This window comes from Wyeomyia smithii, chromosome 1 (assembly GCF_029784165.1).
Source record: "Wyeomyia smithii strain HCP4-BCI-WySm-NY-G18 chromosome 1, ASM2978416v1, whole genome shotgun sequence".
NCBI classification, from domain to species: domain Eukaryota; kingdom Metazoa; phylum Arthropoda; class Insecta; order Diptera; family Culicidae; genus Wyeomyia; species Wyeomyia smithii.
In genome coordinates this window covers 125,623,272-125,647,586 of record NC_073694.1, presented here as the reverse complement: position 1 = coordinate 125,647,586, position 24,315 = coordinate 125,623,272, and the positions used below count along the sequence as shown (strand labels likewise).

At 36.8% G+C, this 24,315-nt stretch overlaps 1 protein-coding gene across 12 annotated transcripts in view; it reads left to right on the top strand.

Annotated features, from left to right (window-relative positions):
* The window catches only part of LOC129722120 (probable serine/threonine-protein kinase DDB_G0282963), a 197,843-nt gene that overhangs the window by 171,756 nt on the left and 1,772 nt on the right, over nucleotides 1-24,315 (top strand). For 8 of the 12 annotated variants that reach the window (XM_055676039.1, XM_055675877.1, XM_055675394.1 and 5 more), the window contains one exon: nucleotides 418-4,684. In XM_055676039.1, the coding sequence (XP_055532014.1) occupies nucleotides 418-4,684 (4,267 nt within the window). Of the gene's footprint in view, nucleotides 1-417; nucleotides 4,685-23,344; nucleotides 23,454-24,315 lie in introns of those variants that run through there. The other 4 variants (XM_055676212.1, XM_055676130.1, XM_055676296.1 and 1 more) reach the window with 4 other exon arrangements.

Here is a 24,315-nt window from a genome sequence, read left to right as displayed (position 1 = left end):
AGTCACCAGATATAATTGGCGCCGTTAAACATTAAATTGTATTTGTGCTGTGTCAAATAAATGATATATGAGGAAAAAAAAATAGTGAAATGATACAATTACTCCAAAATAAACAAACTTTAGAAATAAAAAACCAAGCGGATTATGTCAAGGTAAGTGGAAACCCTGTTCTTTCTTTTTATTAACAAAAACAACACTGTAATAAGAAGCGACCAACACAGAATGGTAATGAGGTTTTCTTTAGGCTCAAAACAAAAAACATGACTATTACAAATTACAGCGCAAAATGAAACTAACCTCCTCTAACATATTACATTTTTATTAATTCACCTCCTAACTTTTATAACAGCTTCATGGTCGATCAATTTTGCTAGTTCTTCTTTTTCTCTTCTCCTTCTTTTTCGATTCTTTTTTCAGGAGTTGAATGCAATACCCAAAACAGTAACATCAACAACTTCGGGCTTAAACATAACAAAAATGTCAATAATAGTCTCAACAACAATAACCAACTATCTGTTACATCAACTAATCGAAACGGAAGTAATATTAGATGTGATACGAAACAGACTAGTATTGGAAATGGTAGTAATAGTAATATTATAAATAATAATTTTACATCCTCTGCAAGCAGTATAATGAATCCAACCAACGAAAATAGCGAGGAGATGTTAGATTTAGCAGATTTGGATTTATCTCAGCTGCGATTATCAAAAAAAGACTTACAAGCACTCTCTAGCATTACGCCGGCTCTATCCCAGAGAGTACAAGAGCAACTACTCGCACAGCTTCCCCCTCAGCAAGCGAAAAAACTATCCAGAACACTGTCTATGCAAAACGGTAATATTACCCCGAACACAAGTATATCGTATAGACGTAGCGTTAGCAGTAGTGCAGGTCGCACAAATGACTACGCGATTGACCAAACGCATGAAACGCTACAAAGTGTTACACCAACAAACGATGCATTTGAAGATGTACTGTCCGTGCAGAACCGCGGTTCTGGTAAAGCTGATAGAGTCTTACGAAATTCTGTTAATGGTAAGGACGCTTTCTCGTCTACTACACTGTTAGTTCCTAACTACAACGAAGACCTTGGAATTCCATCTCCCCGTTTCGCATACGTAAACGTAAACCATGACAGATATAACTCCTATGAAAAATATACTCCATACTCATCGAATTCCATGAATAACGAGAGAAGCAAGTCAGTGGACGTTGATAGAAGATTTAATGGCTACGACTATTCAACATCCCGCACATCTTGTCTGAACCCTGCTAATGAATACTGCCGGAGACCACCTAGTGGTTACGTTTCTCCACCTTCAGCATCATCGTTATCTGGATATTCTAGCCAAAAATCAACCAGACGTATATCTAGATTTTTACGCCCAGATTTTTTCAATCCACAAAAAGAATTCAGTGAGCAAAGCACATTAAGGAAAGAATTGGAGACACAGAAAATTCTACGCGAAATTCGTGAAAAGAGTCGCGAGAAAAGTGTTGATCGATGTTCCAACTGCGATTATGGTAATGATACCACCGAACGCTTAAGTAATTTCATAGATGAATACAAAAACTTAAGTGTAGACGACTCAGTTGTCAAACCTGACGATAGAGATCTATCCACGCATGCTTCAAATACTCGGTCACGCCGAAGTATGTCTACAACGAGAGAAGATTTTGACAGAAGCAGTACGATATTAACCACAAATAGTACAGCTTCAGTTACTACGGATAGGATAGATGAACTACACAACATACCAACTAAACAGGTATTCATAAATGAATCTAATATTGAATCTAAACAATCAAAAGAATCAAATGAAGAGACAACTTTCGAAACAATACGTGGGGTTCCTGCGATGCGAAGCAATAATGAAACATGTTCGGAGTGTAACATCATCAACCATCCAGTGGATGAAATAACTAAGAATAATAACCAAGAGGTAAATCAAATCACAGATCAAATTACTGCTGTGAAACAAGTGAAAGTAAGAAAAACTAAAATCAAATCCAAATTGGATGCAGAAGGGAAACCAGTAACAGTTACAGTAAAGAAAGTTAAAAAGGTAGTTAAGCCTACAGATGCTGTAACTGTGCAAGAATCGGAAAACGGAGATAAAAAAGTATGCGATACAACAATGCCAACCAAAAGTGAATCCAAGCTAGCTAGACCAAAATCGTATCCATCCAAGGATCCCGAAACTTCTATCTCATCAATTGAGTCGCCACGTTCTTGCGAAAAACCAACGGAAAAGAAGGAAGAGATTCTAGACTCCAAAAATGTCCAAAGTAATACAATAGCAGCAAGTAAAATAGCCAGACCCAAGAGTTTTCCAAGTTCCAAAATAACACCACCAAAAGAAATCAAATTTCTCAAAAATACAACGAGTAATTCTACACTGTCTGCAATCTCAGAAAAAACAGAGACGGCTGTAAATAACGCTGTTAAGGTTGTGGAAACCGCTCCAATAATAGCAGCTGATAACTCGATTACAACACCAGTAACAACAAAAAAAATACGCAAAGTGATACGCATAGTGAAAAAACCTGTCGCGTCAAAAACTGGCAATATACCGAAAATCGATAGTTCATCTGGGAATGCAGATGAAGCAAAAGAAACAACGGAAAATCGTGTGGAAACAGTACTTCCGACAGTAAAAGAAAAATCCAAATCCCCTGAGAAAAAACTTAAGCAGGGTTTTCTAGCTACTATTGGCCAGAAATTTGAAAAGTTCAGAGATTCCAGTAAAATTATGAAGGATAAAAAAAGTAACTCTGAAATAAATGAAACCACTGCAGATAAAAACCTACAATTAGATCACGATTGCGATTCGTCGGCAAATAAAGATGAGAGGAAAAGTTGTAATGTTAGCGAAACACCGGAAGACGTTCCGATAACCGGAAGTAACCGAAAATCAAGAATTGATAAAATGATAAAAAATCTTCGCGATATGTCTGTTCCAAGACCACCTGTAGTTACAGAATCTAATCTCATTAAGCGAGCCGTTAGTGTTGAGGAAATGCCCGGTACATTCAACAAATGTGGTGTTAGCAAGGTACTAGGATTTTTCAAAAAAATTGAAAAAGAATCCAAAAGTAATAAAGTTTTTAATACCAAGTCATCTAGCCATATCAATACAATAGACGCCAGTTTAACAGTTTTGGAACCGATTGCCACCAAAACTACAACTCAAATAAAACTTGGAGAAGAAGTTGTAAAGGAACGACCCAAATCTGGAAGTTTCGTTAGCAAAATTCAAAAACCGTACATTGGAGCTAAAAGCGACACAGTATTAACAATGAGTGAGCAGCAAAGTAAGTCAAATGTTATACAGAGCGGTGGTATAAAGAATCAAAACCTTTCTGTAAAAAACAATTGCCTGAATTGTTACACAGGAGATTCTATTAAAGATATTCCCTCACGACATTCCTTAGCATCTGAAGCCAAACATCTCTTGCAGGACGAGAAAGCGCGAGTAAAATTTAAATGTCAAACTTTAACGTTAAATCTAAATCAGCTCAACGAAAGTCTCCATTCTATCAGTACCAACAATAACTACAGTTATCCCCCTCCTCTACTTAGCGAAATTTTGCGTAACAATTTAATCACCACAAGCGGAGGTAATACAATAAACAATAATACTTCAGACACGAACATGCTTACGCCATCTTACGACAGTATCACCAATTATTCCTCTGGATCCAGAAGCAGTCCCTTTGACGATTGCAACTCATCCAGTACGTTTATGTCGCCATCAGAAGAAAATGAGCTTTGCTCTGATAACTGGTCAATCACTTCTGATGATCCCAACAATGTGCTTACTGTTTCGACTTCTGTCTCACGAATGCCCAGGCTAACCTATATGACCTCTGTTTCTCCGGTAGATAACGATTCTGAAAGTGTTATAGAACGAATCCGTAGGAAAAGTTTTTACCCACGATTTAATGACAAAAGGCTAAAAACAGTCAACGCTGTTGCAGGAGCTGGCACTATAAAGGAACACTATCGCGAGCAATATCTTTCCAACTCTGAGCAAACGTACAGACGATCGAAGGAATATGGTAAGTCCTCATCTGCTTCTACAGCAAATGCTTTTGCTAGTGCAGATCGAGCAAAAAACAATTATGATTACTATCGATCACCAACCAGGACACCAAGTACACATAATAGAAGATATACAAATTCATCCGATGGATATTCCAAGTCTTCGACAAGCAAAAGTGACTACTATCATCACCACCATCATCACTACCATTACCATCTTCCTAGGTCTAACTCGTCAAGAAAACTAAATGTTTCCAATAATGATTGTTCAGATTACCTTAACTGTAACAATACCAGTAAAACATTTTTAAGAAATACGTACCACGAGACCTCGTCATCACCGTATTATGCTACATACCAACCAAGACGGTGTTCCTTGTATACCAGCAGTAACACAGCAGCTAATATAACTTCATCCTCTTCATCAATAGCACTAGATACTACCAATACAAATAAAGAATGTATGACAGGAACGGCACACGCAAACTCGTCTTCTACCACACTGTCCGGTTCGGAAGGTTACTCTACATTGAATAAAGGATTACGTAAACAACGGGTGTACGACAATCGAAGCATTTCAGTGTTGAACTCTACCGCAAACAGAGAGTCACGATTTGATACTGCAGGGAGTTCCAGGTAAATAATTATACTTAAGAATTGGATACACTACAAATATTTCTTGAATGGCTGAACCTCTCATATGAACAATAGATGTTATATCGAAATCTAGCGGTACCGTCTGCCGGGGTGAGATTGTGCCAAAAAAAGGATACGTTTTTGTTCCTTGGCTTGTAATGCACACATTTAGGCAATGAGTTTGATCCAAATCACGTCAATGCACACTTAAATGTTTATTAACGACTGCCGCAAATATAGTTAAGTTACAATAAAATATAATTTTGCTAACATTAAATGAACTTTGGCCTAATCTCTCCCCTTCTATAGGGTGAGATTGTGCCAAGAACAAAAAGTTGAATTTAATACCTGTTAAATGAAAAGTTGTGTATTTACGAATTGTTCACATTAACAACATGATAAAATAGTAAGTATAGAGATGATCATAAACAACGTGGACTATTAGGGGTTGCAGGGGGTTGACCAGAAACTACGTTCCATATGAATTATAGAAAAATGTATGACTGGTTCAAATCGATATCTGGAGTAACCAGTTATGAGAACGTGGTTTATAGACAGTTTCTATACACATAGTGGCGTCTCCAGGTAGCTTAGAAAGGGAAAACGTTAGGACATAAAGCCTGAGAAGACTTTTCGTTTCAATTATTATGTGTCATTGACCACTGCATATTCCATTGGAGACCTCAAAACCGCTGTAAACGTACCCACAACCCTCCTTCCTCGCTTTAAAAGTCATTATTTTTTATAAAATAGGTGTACAAAATTTTGTTACATTCCATAAGTAATATCAGTCATTGTGAATTTCCATCTAACAGTTGTTAGCTTACTGTTCTTAAGCTTCTAGTCATTATTTCAAATGATACCATAGCTAGACGACATGCCCTATGTAAACAGTGCAAGTGTTTTGGTGTATACTGATATAATTTTGTCGTGAACGCACACTGTACCGTTAATTATAGCTTGGCACAATCTCACCCCAAAAGGGCTCGAAAAGTGTACAGTTTGGAAAAACATTATTTTCTGAGCCAACACAGGTTTAATGCATAATATTTCCTCAATACATTGGAGACGGCATCCTAACGTACCACCTGAGTAGTAAGTTGATGTGATTTCTTGATCGGATTGGTTTGGCTGGGACATTTTTGGATAACGTTATTAACGCATGTTTTCCCCTTGCACTTTGAAACATTATTCAAGTGAAACAGCTCACTGATATTATCTATATTCCATTTGAAGTTGTGAATAAATATGTCATGTTTCATAAAGTGTTGAATTTGCGGTATTAGGTTCTAGAAATCTCAAGTAATTCAACATAAAAACATTTCCCGTTTTGGCTCAATCTCACCCCTGTGGCTTAATCTCACCCCGGCAGACGGTAATCAAGATTTATGGTGTTCATATTATGTTAAGAATATTAAAACAGTTTTCAATTCAATATACACGGAAAAGTTAGATTGTGCGAAACCATATCAGTATCGTGCGAAATAAGAGCAATTTTCAATTGGCACCTGCAACGATTGTCTCAGCCATGCTGCAACTTGTGGATAAACAAGTGGATCATTCCAAACGAAGTGTACGAACCACTTGGACACTTCACGGTTCAAAGTGTGGGGACATTGGTTTGTGTATAATAAACAGAATGTCGAGCTCCGAATCGGAATGTAGTATCAAGGCTTTGCTTTTGTGAAGACATTGGTGTCGATTGGAGTACCTCCCCTCTCCCCCCTGTATGCTAAAAACTAATATTTATTTTGCAGGAAGATGATCTGCAATATAAAGAACCATCATGCAAAAGCTCTTGGGAATCATTTATAGGGATACCATCTGGTCGAAGTTAGAAATCAGGACACCTTTTCTCGGCACAAATTTGACTTAGCCATTCTAGTCTTCGATGTATGAGCAAATATACGCGTAATTTGTGATTTACCCTTTAAAATACAATATAAAACTCTTTATTCACTGTATATTAAGTAAATAAGTTTTTTTAGTTTTTTTACGCGTTGGTATGTACCACGTGGAAAGACGCGTTAATTAAAAAACCTTCGATTTAAAAATCCGCTTGAGAAAAACGTTAATTCGAAAGCCAAGTAGAAAAACACCTAGGGGAAGGGGTGATAAAATGGACACCCTAAGCCATTTCCCTATTTCCTCCACAGTTCAACACTACAACTATGAGTCGATAGCGCACATTAACTGAGCCACTAATGGTTAATACAAAAAATAAAAAGAAGTACTCAAATATAGTATTTTTCTTAGTTTTAATGTGCATTTTCGAAAGCAGTTTATTGGGGCTGAAATGGACACGTGTGGGTAAAATGAACATATGGAGGTGGTAATATGAACACCTTGGGCGTGAACATTAACTATCCCTTTACAGATAGTAAAATATTGTTCCATAGCACGTGACACACTAATCCGTTCACCAACAGTTAAATTTTCACCGTTTGTCGTAGAATTAAATAAAAATTAAATAGAAATATGACCTTATCCGCGAGAAACTGAGAAATGGCGGAAGCTATTTTTACGGACATTTTGCATTTAACGGTACGTTTAGCCGCGGTCATTTGTTCATCGGTCCGAGTTTACCTTTGCGTTTTTCTGATATAAACACGAAACATCAAGATTTTTCAATAGAAATTGGCACAATTTTTTGAACATTACCACGGGCTGTCCATTTTACCCGCACCTAAATATATCAAGAAAATCATTTAAACTATTACTAACCTTTGATGATCTATGAAATAATTTTCGGCAAAAAAATAATACTGAAAAAAATCAGTAGAAATATTCTTGCTGATTATCAGCATTCAGAATTCTGTTTGCCGGAAATCAGCAAATTGCTGGTAATTGCTGAATTTCTGGCAACTTTATCCGTCAAACTGTCAGAACAAACGCCTTTTTGTGCGTAAAAAGTTAACAAAACTATAGAGAAATAAAAATGAGCTTATAAGCGTATGTACCATGGATGCGGAATTTAAAAAAGCATTGCATGCGCTTAAGTAGAATTATTGTGATATAAAGAAAATGTGTGATAAGTTAATTGTCAGTCTTTTCTAGGAATTTGGGAATATGGACAATATAGGTTATGATTATGTCGATGGGCTACAAAGACATTTAAAAGTTCATACTGATAATTCAGATTTAAAGTCAGATAACTTTAAAATAAATATTCGCAATGTAAAACATTTGTTTTATTAAATTAAGGAAAAACAAAAGAACATTCTGTGTGTTGTCTAACTTTTGCTGAGATACATCAGCAAATTCATGTCAAATGCTCAAATGCTGAACAGGCAGCAATTTATTCAAACAACTGATTTTCAGCAAAATGGTGTCAAAAATTTGACGTTTCGATTTGCTGATCGTTTGAGCGAGATGGTTTGCTGATATTATAGCTGATTTTCCAGCATGTAGAATATCAGCAAAATTTTGCTGGTTTCCAGCAATAAAAATTTAGTGTATGCAGATATTTGCAGAAAAACCGTTATAAAATATTGTTTTACACTAGAAAAACCCTTATTTTTTGTAGGCCAAAAAAAAACATCACCACCACGAATGTACACGTGTTTTTGGTTTTTGTTTATTATTTTGATTGTTTTACTTTTTCATGTCGCATACTTTGTCTCGAATAGCTTCTAGTGCCTCTAAGATAAGGTGCCGAAGAAGTTTGTACTATTTTTTAACGTAATAGTCGAGATTTGAACGGGTGTCCATTTTACCACCCCTGTTTTTTTCCCCACAGTTCCCCTAGTAAAAAACTGAGTGTATCTCTGACGAGACACTTTCTTTTTTTTTTTTATTCTCGCTTATTTTCTTGACCTGGAATCGAAAACACTTATTGAGCAATTCTGCTCATTACTACACAACAAAATTAAATATCTTAAGAAAATCAGGACAAATGTTGATCAGGACGGATGGTATCCCTAATCATTTACCCCCTGACGATAACAGAACTGATACCATATCATATTTATTTTAAAATCTTTGTTAACTTAAGAAAAAAAGGCAGCTGTGTTATCAAATTTGTTTTCAACTAACTCCCAAAAATTGTACCTGCTAACTGGTCTTGAGGCCAGCCAGGACAAACCAGTCGTCGTATGTTCAAGTCCCGGTTCGGGAGAGACTGTTGGTGTCAGTAGGATCGTAGCGCTAGCCCCGCAAATGTCCTGTACACTAACAGTTGGCTGCGAAGTCTGTGTATTATGAACAAAAGGTCGAGTTGCGATACGGAATGTGGCACCAATGCTTTGCTTTAACTCCCAAAAACTAAATTTTTCAATTGAAACATATAGTTTTTTCACTCTTTATTTCTGTTATTTCACTTTATATTTGGTTTATTTTGTTTTATTCTACAGTAATACCAAGACAAGACGCGTTACAAGATACAACACATATCCTTCTTACATAAAATAAGCATATTAAAATTTACCTTTGAAGGTTTCGGTTTCGGACTACGTGTTGCCCATCCTTGAAAGGTAAATTTTAATATGTTTATTAAGATGTTTATTAAGAATGTTTATGTAAGAACGATAAGTGTTGTGTCTTGTGACGAGTCGCTTCTTGTTATGTGTCGTATAGTTCTCACGTTAGCACAAACCCCACAATTTTAAGTAATACCAAATTTAAAATAATTTAAAAATATTATTTTGAAAAGGAAGTAAAAAAATGCTCAGTTTGCTAAGCCAAATACGTGTGCAAAGTTTCATTCAAATCAAAAATGGTCGATATTCGACTATAGGTCATTTGGCTCGATTTGTCTCAAATTTTGTGCGAATGAGAAGTTGAAGTGCTATCAAATATGCATATGTGAATACATTTCTGAACAGGAATGGAACAAACACTATGCGGAGCAAACAAGTTTTAACAGTCAGAGTGTGCATGCAGGTAGAGATACTTATCTTTCGATTATAGCGCAAAACGCGGAAAAATTAAATCTTCATTAATTCGTTCGTTGTCCTAATAAGGACAATTGTTTAATTCAACATAGGATGTAGTGTATATCTGACATCTCCGTGCTACCTTGACAGTGAGGACTGAGGTGCACGGCCAACACAGTAGAAATGTGTTAGACACGGCTTCACTGGAGGAAGTGTTGGCAAATACATCTACCGCTAATACCGCCGCCATCGTACGAAATAGTGTCGTTTCATGTGGGGAACAATATCATCAACGAAAAATGACGCGCGTCTAAGCACATCCCAAACTGTTTCGCAGTGCCGCTGCCATTGGTATCCACTAGAGATACTCAGAGAGAGAGAGAGATAAGCGATGCGATAAATCGCTAATTTGGCAACTGGGTTTCATCTGTCGAAGGTGCTCGAAGCGCAAGCGAAGCGCTATCATAAAGTGCATCACAGAAACCGTGAAGGTGTTGAATTTTATGTTTATGTTTAATTTTATATTCTTTCACTACAATTGATCATTATTTTGTTGACCATACAAAAGGCAATTCTGGAGCATTCTCAATTCATTGTTTAGCAAAAAAACATGAAAACGTGTGAAATTCAATATATCATTCATTGTACTTGATTGCAATACCTTTCAATGTGTTACCTTCCTTGTTCGTTTGGCTCGGATTTTGACATGTTCGTTTGGCTCACAACATTCTCTTCGTATATCTCTCCCTCCGAGTATTGCTAGTATCCACTGCACTGCTACTGCTGCTGCTAAGGGAGGACTGCTGTTGTCGCTGTCCAGAACTATTTTAAGCGGCTTCGATTTGATTAATTGATTTCTTTTGAAGGGACTTTAACCCCAAACGGTCATTCGTCCCTATGAGCGGCTTCGGTTGAAACAGGCTCTTATATAGGGATGAAAAACCTATCGATAATTATCGATAGTAATAGCAAATTATCGATAACTATCGATAGCCATTTCAATCGACATTTCTCATCTTTACTCTTATATAGGCTAGTGATGGGAAATATCGCCAAAAACGGACATCGATAACAATCGATAATTTCGGTGCTTTTATCGATATTATCGATAAGTATCGATAATTTGACCGCTAATGCTGGTGATGAAAAAAAAACTATTTCAGATGGTGATGAAAAAAAACTATGACAGATAATTGAGTTGGATAAATTCCCCATGGAAGGTTATCATGTTAGCTTCCTCGCAAAAAAACATAAAGTCCTTGCGTGCGGCCTTCCGGCAGTTAACCGGAACATTCGCCATGGCGGACGAAAACATGCGTGTAGCCATGTTTTTAAGCTCTTTCTTGTTTTTTTTTTTATTAATTCCTCCTCCGTTTTCGCGACAAAATTGTTGGAATAGATCTTGCGCTTCAAGTTTGCTCAGAAATTCTCGATGGGAAGCAGGTGGGGGACATTGGGCGGATTCGTCGACTTCGGTACCACATCGATATTCAGCCGCTCCATCTCCTCCAACGATCGCTTCGAGTAGTTGGCCAACGTCGAATCTGGCCAAAACACCGTGTCTTCACGCTTATGGTATTTCTTGATGAACGACGTAACTTCTGTCAGGCTCTTCGTACTATAAATTTCCCCGTTCACGACCAGCCCGGAGCGAAAGAAGAGCAACTTTGATATCCCTTTCTCGCTGATTGTCAGCCACAGTCGCACCTTCTTGGGGAACTTGGTTTGTGAAATAAACTTTACCTCGGTGCTCACTTCCTTCGTGGGGGAGATAAAATACGAAGAGCCCTGCTAGTCGTTGCCATCCAGAGTGAGATAGGTCTAGTCGTCCATCACCACTGCCACGTCACGGTTGGCCGGGAAAATCGACTTGACCATCTTATTCATCCGCTGTCGCTGCGTCATTGCTGCAGCTCCGAGACCAGTGGACGGGATTGCCGCTTCCTGCATGTATGTCCATGTTCTCCAGATACTTTTTACTGTTCTAGAGCATGCACCAACCTCTCGGCTAAGTGCACGCAGCGATTTAGCCACTTTTCCCTCGGTCTTCCTCCTCAGCATCCTTTAAAGCTTCTTGTCGCTCAGGGTCGTTGGCCGTCCGGAACCGGACTTTCTTTCGATTTTCTGATCGTTGTCCAATAGTGTCAAGATGTTGTAGGTGCCAGAACCGGCATACCCGGCGTCCACAAAGTGCCGCACGATGTCCGTTTTTGATGCGGCGGGGTACCGTTCTTTGAACGCGCACACTTCTGAACGGAGTAGCTTCACTTTTTTCGCCATCACAGTTAGAGTTTGACTGATAGAACTGTCAAAGTTTTTTGCTAACTCAATATCGGTGATCTCAGATTTTTTTAAATGAAGTATTTTAGATAGACAATTTAGTTGCCTAAAACGTTCTATGCGTGGCAAAAACGTACACTTTGACACACACTCTTGAAATCCGAAACATTTTCGGTGTAGGTTGGTCACACCAAGTTCCCAAGTAATACTAATATGTTTTCCAGTGAAATGAAACCGGTTATCAAAATTGATTCATTTTTCGTGAAGTTCTGGCCATTTATCTATTTTGTCTACCCCCTGTATAAATCAGGATACTTTTTTTGGCGCAACAATTTCGTTGATTTGGATTTTTAGTGGAACTAAATATTCCACTAACAGATACTTTAAACTTAAACAATTCCAAGTTAAACTAAACAATTACCAGATAATTACCAATAGACTGCCGCTATGCATGTCCTTAATATTATAAGAGTTGGCAAGCCAAAAAAAATGTATTTTATTACAATTTCCAGGGTGGCCACTCTACCGGGAAAAACGGGAAAAGCGGGAAAAAGCCGGGAGTTTCAAATCACCGGGAAAAAAATACGGGAAAACCGGGAAATAATTATAGATGAAGAAAAAAAACGGGAAATTAGGCTTCACGCCGGGAAAATCATCCTCCTTCATTTCTGCCGTTTCATTTGTTCAACAGTTTCTGAGGAAAGTTCAACATGAGAACCTGTTTTTTTGCACGATGACCTAACTGGCATGATTCTGCCGGTTAGGGAAAGCTGGTTGTTGGTTTCAGCAAAAGTCGATAACGGCGTCGCAGCGAGATCTGCGTCAAATAAAATCAGGCTTGGTCAGGTGGATAAACTTACTACTTGGTGACATATTGTCAGATTTTTAAAGAAGTCAAAAAGTAACCAGCGTCGCGGGAGGCGTATTGAAACTTCCTGTGAATAGTGTTCGACATCGCATCGGGTAGAATCCGGTCAAAAGTCAGATAGGACCGGACACTTCTAGTCTTGATTTTATTTCGAACCGGGCCGGAACGGAGCTACCCTGTTTGTACTTCTCGATTTTTGATATGATTTTGATTACAAGCAGCACATTTTTATTGCGGATCACTTTAATTGCATTTGCAAGTGACATATTTTCAAGAGAATATATATCAAATATTTTTAACAAACTGTGTTCGTCTGTCATGTTGCGGAAACTAGGTCAATATCTGCTGAAATTTCGTTATTAATATAAATAATCAAGATATTAAGTGTTTCGCAGAAAAAAAAAATTTATTTTTGTATTCTGTGTTCGACCTTTGGATTCTGTTGGGGAAAGACGCCACCTTGAAGAGCTATTTGTTGAAGATTTTTCAGATTTTTTCTATATCAAAATCAAACAGTAACTAATAACATTTTTTCAAATTGTTTATTCAGAGTGTCAGTTGAATTTATTATATGGATCATGAGAAAATTTCTTATACATTCCGTTGGCCCCAGCTCGAAAATTTTGTAAGCCCCAGAATCGAAGTTTTTTGAAAAAAAAAAAAATTGTTTTGAAAGAACAGATCTCAGCGTTTCATGCATTTTGCAAAATGCGTCTTGGCAGTTTCATGTGTATTTTTTCATTGGTCACTCTGAGGCTCTTCTTCACAAAGTCCGCTTAAAATTTTGCTTGAGGATATTTTTCGAGAAAACCTCTATGCCCCAACTCTTAAATTAATCCCATGCATTTCATTGCAAGCTCTAGAGTAGGTTGACAGAGAAGGAAGCAAGAAAGCGCGAGAAGGCGAAGATTGTCAACGATTTTGAGATCAAGAGGGCGAAAAATGTGCAACAGATCACTATGAAGGTACTTGCTAACGTCGACGAACAGCTGAAAACGATTAAGGAGAAATGTTTTTCATAGTTTTGTAACACTAATTTTGCAAGGCATAAATAAGCATGTAAAAATTGATTTTTTCTCATATGTTTTAAAAATAAAACATCGGGAAATTTTATTCAATATCATCGGGAAAACCGGGAAAAAACCGGGAAATCGAAAATTGATATTGAGTGGCCACCCTGAATTTCGTATCATTGCTTTTTATGAGATGGTGCAAAAAGTTTGGATATTTTTTTAAAGTTCTCCAGTACTAAGTTGTCGAATTCATCTGTTCTTAGGAAACTACAAACTATAAATACCTTTTTAGTTACCACTATTTCTCAGAAACTTAGTGACACTCGGGGCGAGCCTTTACAATGCTAAATCTTGTCGAATAGCAGCACCCAACAAATACCTAGCGGCAAAAGCAACTCCTGGGGTAGGGTAGGTGAGGTCTCCTTCTTTTGGGTCTCCTCCAGTAACCAGCCGCACTGACTTGTGCTCACCCTTATAATATCGATAATTATCGTTAACGTGAAAAAATTAACGATAATATCGATGTCCAGCGTTTATCGATATTATCGACAATTATCGATAAGTTTCCCATCACTAATATAGCACCAATAGCACATTTCAAATTGCAAGGTCTATGTTTCTGTCGACCGTGCTTGAGAAGCGCTTTATTAACGACCAATCAGATCAATCGAATTTTGCGCTTCAACAAGGATTGACCATTTTCAATAACATAGTAAGTTGCTTGTCATGATTTGGACTTGATAATTTTTAAATTTTGATTATACGAAAACTTAATTTTTATGCAGATAATGAAAGTTTTTCGGATGTTGTGCTCATGACTGCTCATGACCGAAAAGGACAATTTGTTGTTCAACTCAATTTCAGATAAGATGCCGATCACATCTTTGAGTTATCATTGTCATTGCGAATAAAGTATTCCGTGTGATAAAATAAACAGTGAAAAGCTGGTTTAACACTCAAAACTAGATGGCTCATGTATTTTGAACGCCAGCTTTCCAGAACGCTGGTGTGTTGTCAAAATGAAGCAACATTTCATTGAATGCAATTACTAGTGCCCGATATCGCACGAGACTGCATTTCAATAAAGTGCCTCACTGCATCAGCTGGCCCAGCTGTTATCGATGCTGATACCCGCTGCAACTGCTGCGCTATCCGTAGTCATGCCACAGTTGTGGCCGCTATACGCTGCCATTGGTATCAGCTGGAGCTGGCCATGCTAATGTCGATCCGCTGATCCGCTGTAACTGCTGCGCCATCCGTTGCTATGCCACAGCTGTGGCCGCTACCCGCTACCACTGGTATCCACTGCACTGTTACTGCTGCTGCTAAGGGAGGACTGCTGTTGTCGCTGTCTAGAACTATTATGAGCGGCTTCGGCTGAAACAGGCTCATATAGGCCAAATAGCCTATTTCAAATTGCAAGGTCTATGATTCTGTCGACCGTGCTTGGGAAGCAAATAACGACCAATCAGAAGTCAAATTTTTCGTTTTGACAAGGCTTGACTATTTTCAATAGTACAATCAGTGTTGCGAGATTTCGACACAGAAAAATGAAAGTGATCCAACAGCAGTTTCACTCTCACTCACTTCAAACTGATATTGAGTGTCACCCAATCAACTATCAGTCAATAATCATGTCAGTCATATAAATGATATATCTTAATTAATATCGAAATTATTTTATCTGAGCCAATCTATTGCATGAAGTCAATGGAGTAGGTAGGCACCTTCATCCTACACCGCATAAACATCGCTAGAGCAACATAGCGTGTGCGAAATCACAGTAATGCTGCTAGTCAGCATTACCACTGTCAACTGATTGGCGCTGCAAGCAATTATCACTGTCAGCTCGTTCGTGTTGATACTGATATTCGTAGTATTTAGTTTCAACTGAGAATCTATCACTGACAGTGAAAATTTGCAACCCTGAGTACAATAGTTCGAATAATAAAATTTCAATTATCTTCATTTGGGAAGAATTTTAGAAGATTTTCCAATCTATTGCTGCAAGAACGAAGGAAATCCATCGAAAACTACCGATTTAGTAGCTTTTGAAATTGGACATATTTCTCATTTTTTTCCGCTTTTATAGTATATAGTCGAACTTCCTGAGAGTCGTAGTTCTACGTCAAATATTTGCGATATCAACATTATTCCTTGAAAGATAAAATATAAATTTGGGCATAAAGCACAAAATTTAACATTGGAAAGTTATAAAAAAAACGTGTTGTAATTGTTTCATTCTGTTTCAATATTTCTTATGATTGATGGAAATGCGCAAATTTCTTAACAAATACAACATCTACTCAACGCTGTTATGCTTGTCAAGCCACAATATCGGAGTTTAACAATATTGAAAAGATGCGGACATTGAACGTAAACGAAGATTATTTGATTCACGGAATATCTTCGCTTCATGGTTGTTTTGAGTGCATGATTTATATTTTATATTGGTTGACTCAAACGCTGGCAAGAATCTGGGTCACAGTATGAAACCACAAAAAAATCAGGTCGGACCAAATTGATGTTTCAGGTCAGCAATATCAATCAAACAATACTGTCCGGAGAGGCTCAAGAGAAGAGTAGTTAAATTACTAAATATGCCCGAGAACATTTCACTCGCAAAAATAGTCGAAAAACACATCATGATAAATTCAATCATCTTATTATTTCCACAAATCTGAGCGGCGTTGCATTTTGAATCATTTGAACCATGATGTGTAGAACATCATGATTTGCACTAGGGTTATTGATTGTGGTTCGTACTTGTCTCATTATTTTTCACGGCACCCTAGGAATGAATGTGGTTCGCGTCATTTATGATCTTAGTTCGTCCTTATAAAAACTAGAAGTGGAGCATTGGAGATTGAAGAAATACACGTATTGTGAACGAACTTTAGTGTAAAATACAGTTATATTCTTATATTATCTACTAAGCAGTGTGAAAGTAACTTGTGCATAATTAGTATTCAGACTATATCGACAATAGAGTGCTCTATTGGTGATTGAAAATATTTTTACAGCCAAAACAGTTTGTTTGATTGGCATAGTGTCTTTTTCCTTTCAAACGAAGTATAGCCTGTGAAAAAAAATGCCAAATATAAAAAAACACTTTTCTTTTTCCTAAATTCTCCCAGATCGGACAGTCCTCAATGTTAAGGAAATTTTTTGCAGTTTTCATAAAAGAACTGAATTTATAAAAAAACAAGCTCTTATAGATAATATTTTTTTTAAATTTTTCTTTGAAGTTTGCTTACTATCTACAACTTTGCCGAAGACGTCACACCGAACAAACAAACCGTTTTGGCTCTAAAAATATAAAAATCATCATTACCTTCCCAAAATAGCATTTTTGAATAGCTTCTCAAAAATGAGTATTGTTTCAGAAAATTTAACCAATGGCACAAAATGGCACCTTTTGCCCAAAAAACGTCTATGCAAAGTTTCAGCCAAATCAAAAAAGGGCGATGAAATTGGTTGCCCGTTTTTTTTGTGGAATTTATTATTATTATTAGCAATTCCGTTTTTTAAACTGACGTTCCTATTATTAGTTTATCCGTGCTTGTTCCTCCTGTCAATTATCACCGCTTGTAATTCGCCAAAGAAGCCCCGTTGGACATCCTTCTTGCCAGTTTTACTGTAAAAGGGACTCATTTATTTTAATGGCCAGAAAATCAAAATAATTAACTTTGCTAGTTAAATTGTTTTTTCGTCCAATTCCTATGTTTTATAGAAAAGTCCGACGGTATGGTTTGTTTTTTCACGACGTTTTTGCTGAAACTCGTTGGTTAAAAATAAAGAATGCACACTGCCTCTAGCGGTGATTTCGTAAAACTGCTAAGACGAACCACGAACATTTGCAGTGCGAACCAGAATCAAAAAACTAATATTGTTCTATTGAAATAATTCACAATCGGAGATTTTTCCTATAATAAAAAGTTTCAATACTGATAAAAAATAAAAGGATCGAGGTTTTAAACTTAATTTGAAGTTTTACATCATAGGCTAAAATTCTGTAGAGAAGTATAAGCAGACTGCTTCGGTGGAGACATTGGCAGTGAAATTTACATCTTTCATTAGTTTAATTAATCAGGGTTGAGGTAGTTTTTTGAATCAAAGGTATATATTGTTGAAAAATTGAAGAATGTTCGAAAATTAATTTAATTTAAAATCTCTGACTATTCAATGGTATATCGATGATCGAGTTAATAGCACGAACCAGGATCAGTTTTTGCGAGCCGCAGTTTTTTGAGTAGTCAATAGTTTAATTACTGCACTTTCATTTTTCTCTGTTGCAAGGCTGCATGCAAAACAAGGTGTGATATGCTGATCAATGTTATAATATTTGTACAAGGAAATATATTTAAATGCTATATATGAACTGTATTATTGCAGCTCATCTATTCTCTATAGTTGAGGCCGTTGTTTTGGCTCAAGATTTTTCTTCTATATGCACGGTGTGCAATTAAATCGAACCAAGCGCATAAATACTTTATTCCGAGTAAATATCATTCAAAGTTTGACCACCTTGTATGCTTTCTGCAAACGGCTACAGAGAGTTTTTGTTATACTGTCATTATGAACTGTTCAAATGATTTCAAGTTATAATCCAAATCCAAGTTGTGTAACAGCAATACGATTTCACCTGGTTTTTAACATTCAATGTACGGTATAACTCCGGAAGATTTGAATTTTTGAAAGTACTAAAAGAGGAAATATCATTCATATCAGAATGATCCGAAACCAGCGAAGAGTGATCATTCTAAATGTGGGAGAGCAACACTCCTTATTCCATTACAACTTTTTTCCTTCATTTCTCGAATGAATAAACGTTTAATAAATAAAACAGAGTTCCTTACTCTTGAATACATTCAGCCAATTTGCAAAACAGGAGGCAACTCCTTGTTCAATAATTGGAAATTGAAAAGATTTCATGCCGAAATTCCAATGCACTTAAATTAAAACAGTCGATTATATTTTACACAATGCTTTTAAAATAATGACAAACAGTGTCTTTTCATACTGAAGATATGAGGCAATGACATAATGTCTTTTATATTCACGTATAAAAATTACGGGAAAAGAATTACCGCTTTCTCTGTATAGCGTACAAGTATAGTTTAAGTGTAAAGTTGGAGTACAATATGTATATACAGAACACTTGATGTTTATTTTTTATTCTCGCTTATTTTCCGTCGGTCTAGTTCCGCCACTGTTGTGGCCAATCACCGACGCCCAGGGAGGTGACTCCGCACTCAGGACACTAACTCACGACCCTTTTTTATTAACGGACCGGCGCCAACGGCTTTACTTCCTCATGCGATGGAAGGCGTGATCCCAGAGATTTTTCGCCTCAGAAAATCTCCCGGTGTCGGCTAGGATTGAATCTAGACCAGTTGGGTTGGTTGTGAGTGGATCACGCCACCTCACAACCATCGACACCTATGTCGGCGGTGGGATTCGAACCCAGGCGTCGAGCGTGGTTGGCGGAGACGTTACCAAGCACACTAGGCCCCCGCTCAACACTTGATGTTGTATTAACACATTCCCCTGACATCTATCTACAGTTTATCAATTACGCTTAAAAATTTGAGCTATGAAACTGTTAACAATCGATAGATCTTCAAAATGCAATACAGTTTAACTTTTTTCTAGTCTATTGCATATAAGATGCAGCCATTACTAGACAACCTAATTTTGATGACGCTGTCATGATGATCAAATAATGTTTGAAGTTGAATATTTTTTATATTACATCCCCCTTACATCTGGTCAGCTTGGAGTCAAACCGAACCAAGCACCAAAAACATTATTTCAAGTAATCGGTGTTCAAAGTTTAACCCCCTCGTAATTTTTCTGCATGCTGCTCCAGAAAATTTATTTTATAATATCATTATGAACTATTCAAATGATTTTTTTTTAAAGATAGATTATCAGTTTTCAATACTGTGTTAATACCTCAATTAAAAAATTGGCTCGGTCTGGTTACACGCCGGCCATCTCGAATTCACTTTCCTCTGTCCTTTATCTTCAGCGCAATGGATATTTTTGGCGGTTTTTGTCGATGCAACTCGAACAGAATCTTTATTCATGTGCTGACGTGTCACGTGTGCCCAAACAGTAAAGACATAGTACACTGTGATTTCCTTACAGTTCGTTGGCTTAATACCAGGCGAGACGTACAATGCAACGAAAAAAGCACCAAACAATCTATTACCGACCGGCACCGTTCCGTTTTGCAAACTTTAAAACCTATGTTGCACAAGTTTTCAAACGCCGTGTTTAAAACGCGTGTCATCTCAACATGTTTATGTGTGTCTAGGATTTGGGCATGTTAGTAGTGAACGGTGAAGTACGGTTGATATCGCGCGCCCGCTCACCAAAAACGTTAAATTTTCGCACGGCGTGCACATGGTGGCATGTTTTGCAGAAGACTGGTGAGCAATAATTGTAAAATACTTTCAGATGAAGTCATATTTCTATTGAAGAGAACAATTGTTGAATCAAGGAGAGCTGATGATGAATCTGAACACAGTTATAAGTGATGATTGCTTTGATTTGTAATTAGTTTGTATTACCTACGTTTTTTTTTAAATTTTAGGAAAAAAATCATTTATATTTTAGCAAAATTTGGTTTATTTGAGGGGTCGACCAAAACCTACGTAATCTTTTTCAGTGAGGAGGACGCCCTGTGGCGTTGCTTGTAGTTAAAGATCCTATAATACTATTTAATGAAAAATAAGGTGAAATGTTTCGAAAAATCATTAAAAATTGGATTACGTTCTTTATGGACGGCCCCTTGCTTGACCAGCCTTTGTATTAAGTCGCCCAATTGTGCAATATAACACCCCGCGCAGTTTCTGCACGGAATATTATAGATGACGTTATGCTGCAGCATTGCGTCCATCGGGTCCTTTACATTCGTATACAACAGTATTTTTAGTAATAGTAATATTAGTGCATTTCTGTTAGCCATAGTGATCGATCTTCCTGATTTGCCTCCAGGATGCACAAAGTCATTGTTCTGCGATGACACAAGCATTTCCGTAAAAGGAAAAAGTCTTCGTTTCATATGCAGTAGATTGCAGAAAAGTTTAGATATTTTTTCTTCCTACTTGCAAAAGTGGAAAATCTCTCCCAATGCTTCTAAAACTCAAGTGATAATTTTTCCGCATAAGACTAGGGCTTCTTTCCTCAAGCCAAACAATAATCACGTTGTCAAGATGAATGGGGTTATTTTAAGTTGGTCTGACAAGGTTAAGTACTTGGGACTGCTTAACGATAAAAAACTTATTTTCAAAGAGTAGATTGAGAGTATACAAGCCAAGTGCATCAAATATCGAGATGTTTATATCTTCTCATTAACAGGAATTCTAAACTTTGTTTAAAGAACAAACTTTTAATTTACAAACAAATGTCTAGACCAGCAATGCTTTATGCTGTACCGATCTGGTCAAGTTGCTATTCAACAAGGAAGAAAACGCTCCAAAGGATTCAGAATAAAATTCTGAAAATGATTTTGAAGCGTCCTCCTTGGTTTGGTACACTCAAATTACATTGACTTACTGGTGTTAAAACATTAGAAGCTCTCTTTATAGCCAATAAGTTAGCAATTAAGTTAGTTGTAAGTTTACTTCCCCTTTTTTGACAAGTAGGTTTAAATCCCTACGAATGATAAGTTCTAATTGCGAAAGCAAACAAATCCTAATAAATAAAATTTCAAATTTCTAACAGTGTTCAGAAGTCACCATTTGTGATTGGACACACATACTCATTATTTACTAATATTTATCATAAATACTTAAGCTAATAACCAAACCCCCCCCCCCCCCCCCCCACTTGAAAAAAAGGTATAGTGATCGACGGATAATTTTCTTTTAGGCACCTGACGCAGAGTTGCCAAAAAAATTTTCGATTTAACTGGAAAAAGGCTGAAGAAAAAACTGGAAAAACTGGATCCCAAATAAATTTGAAAGAAAAAACAAAAAAAAAATGACTGTGATAGAGCTTTTCTGTTATGGGGATTGAATCCAGTGTCAGTTTTGGATACAGCAACTAAAGAGATAACTCTTCGCAAAAATATACTTCGAAAACCTGGAAAAACCTTAAAAATCAGGGAATGTCAGGGAACTTATTTTTCGATCAGGGAATATCAGCGAAAACTGAAAAATATTCAGAGAAAACTTTTCAATCCAAGACGCGATTTTTTTAAGCGGCTCTCTAGTGCAAAAACTGATTTTTTCAGCACAAAAGGTTAATTCGGGACATCTACTGTTGGGTTTCATATCCGACTGAATACTTTATTCACTGTGATTTCAGATTCACGTTGATCTACGTTGTACTTTTTTGTGCCGAATGCTGGATATTGATGTTAAATTTAAGCAAATATCAGGGAAAACCAGGGAATTTTATGTTGAAAATTATTTCACCACCTGTTAAGAATTGTTATAATAATTTATCAATCTACAAAATTTCCGTTTTAAAAATATTTCCGAAAACCAATCGGAGCTTGAGTGAATAAAAAACTGGATAAAACTGGCAAATATCTGAAAAACTGGAAGATTTTGGGAATAAACCATTTGACTGGATTACTTGAAAAAAAAAAACTAGAGGAATCCAGTTTAAACTGGAACATTGGCAACCCTGACCTGACGATAGCATTACTCAAACCTGGAACGTAGGGAAGTGATGCATGTTGCGGTATTTGATCCTGTGTATCTCATGAGACTTGTTGACGTTCGATTAGGGCCCGATTGATAATGCGATTTATCAACGATGAGGGATAATTATCGACATGCAGCATGCAGCAGCAGTATTGCTAGTAAAATTCAATGGTGAGCCGTCCGTCAGACATTCAATCAGTTCGGGGTGAATAGCTGTTTCTACAAGCATCGTAGCGCCTTACGGTCTTCAGAAGAGTTTTTCCCAGGAAAATTTCCTACAAATATCATGTATCGATATGTTTTTAGGACCCAACTGGGAATTTATAGAGAATAAGTTTTGAAAAAGTGAATTTTCCCATATAAAATCGTATGGAAACTATAAAAATCGGGCGCAAATCGGGCGTTTAACCGATCGATCTGAAAATTTACACAGTTGTTATAGGATCCATGAGAAACACGAAAAGTGCATGGGAGCGAAAAAATAACACCATCGCTTTTTTCATATATAACCGTGTCCCAGTCTACTGAACATGTTAGAGTGGAGAAGAGTGTGTGATAAGGGCGTATAAATCTGAAAGGCGTATATATTCATTCACCTAATGTGATATTTTTCTGCAATAGTTATTGTTCTTATGGAAAAGTATTTGAACTATTCTCATTTTAGTGCACAGTGTTCGTTCGTTCGTTCCTGTCCGGCATCACTTTTCCAGTTTTATTCATTTTCCTCTTAATAAGTGCCTAGCAGAGTTGCCAATGTTCCAGTTTAAACTGGATTTTTCCAGTTTATTTGGAGTGATCCAGTCAAACAGTTTAATCCCAGAATCTTCCAGTTTTTTGTTTATTTTCCAGTTTTATCCAGATTTTTTATGTACTCAAGCTCCGATTGATTTTCGGAAATATTCTTAGAACGTAAATGTTGTAGAGTGTTAAATCATTGTAACAATTCTTTTCTACGTTTCCAGCCTATTCTATTTTCTCGCACGAAACACGGCCAAAATATAAACTACATGGCATTGATGAGATGAAAAAGGAAAGTAAGATAAGCTTTATTCAGAAACTGACAAATAGATTTTACCAGATCGTGGAAAAAATACATTCCAATGATAGCTTAATGTGTTATTTGAAAACAAAAACAATGGATCTCAAAAATGTCATATACAGGCGGCATTCTTCAAAATAATTTCTGTTGCGTAGCAGTTTAAAACATGTTCGGAGAATTAGATACCAAAAGATAGCGAACTCAAAGATAATTGGAACTTAAACTTCACAGATATAACGTAAAAAAATGTTGCATCAGTACTCTTGTTAAAAGTTAAAGTAAAGTACATTTTCTTAATTTTGAGATAAATTGATTAGGCAATTGTTAAATTTTTAGGAGATAACAATAAAATTAAAAGAAAAGGAAACCCGAAACAGAACAGTTCTGATTGAAATGAGTGATTTTTTGCTATATTTAAAACTAACATTGGATTCTGTAACTATCACAGAGAAGCTCTATTGCATTTTTTATGCTATTCATTAAATTTTTTGAAATCCAGTTTTTTCCAGTTTTTTCTTTAGCATTCTTCCAGTTTAAATACAAATTTCATTAGCAACTCTGGTGCCTAGTACTTTTCGATTGGGTGGAATTGGGGGTAATTTGAGAGGGCTAATATCTTTTAAATGAAATGACTTCTATGTGTCCTTATAAAAGTTAGAACTCTTTTTTTGAGGCACTCTTGCTTGTACACCGTTTAGTCTATCTCCACAGCGAAAAAATCTTCACCAGATCTATGGTTTCCGTGCAAATTTATCAGCGAAAACCAAATTTGAATTTGATGAGAATATCACCCTGTGCGAGATAAAATTACGTTTCGGGAAACTGTCCAAAATCCATCCTCAGGTTTCGTCGTCCATGAGCAAGCATCCTTTGTTCTTCGTCAGAACCTTCTTG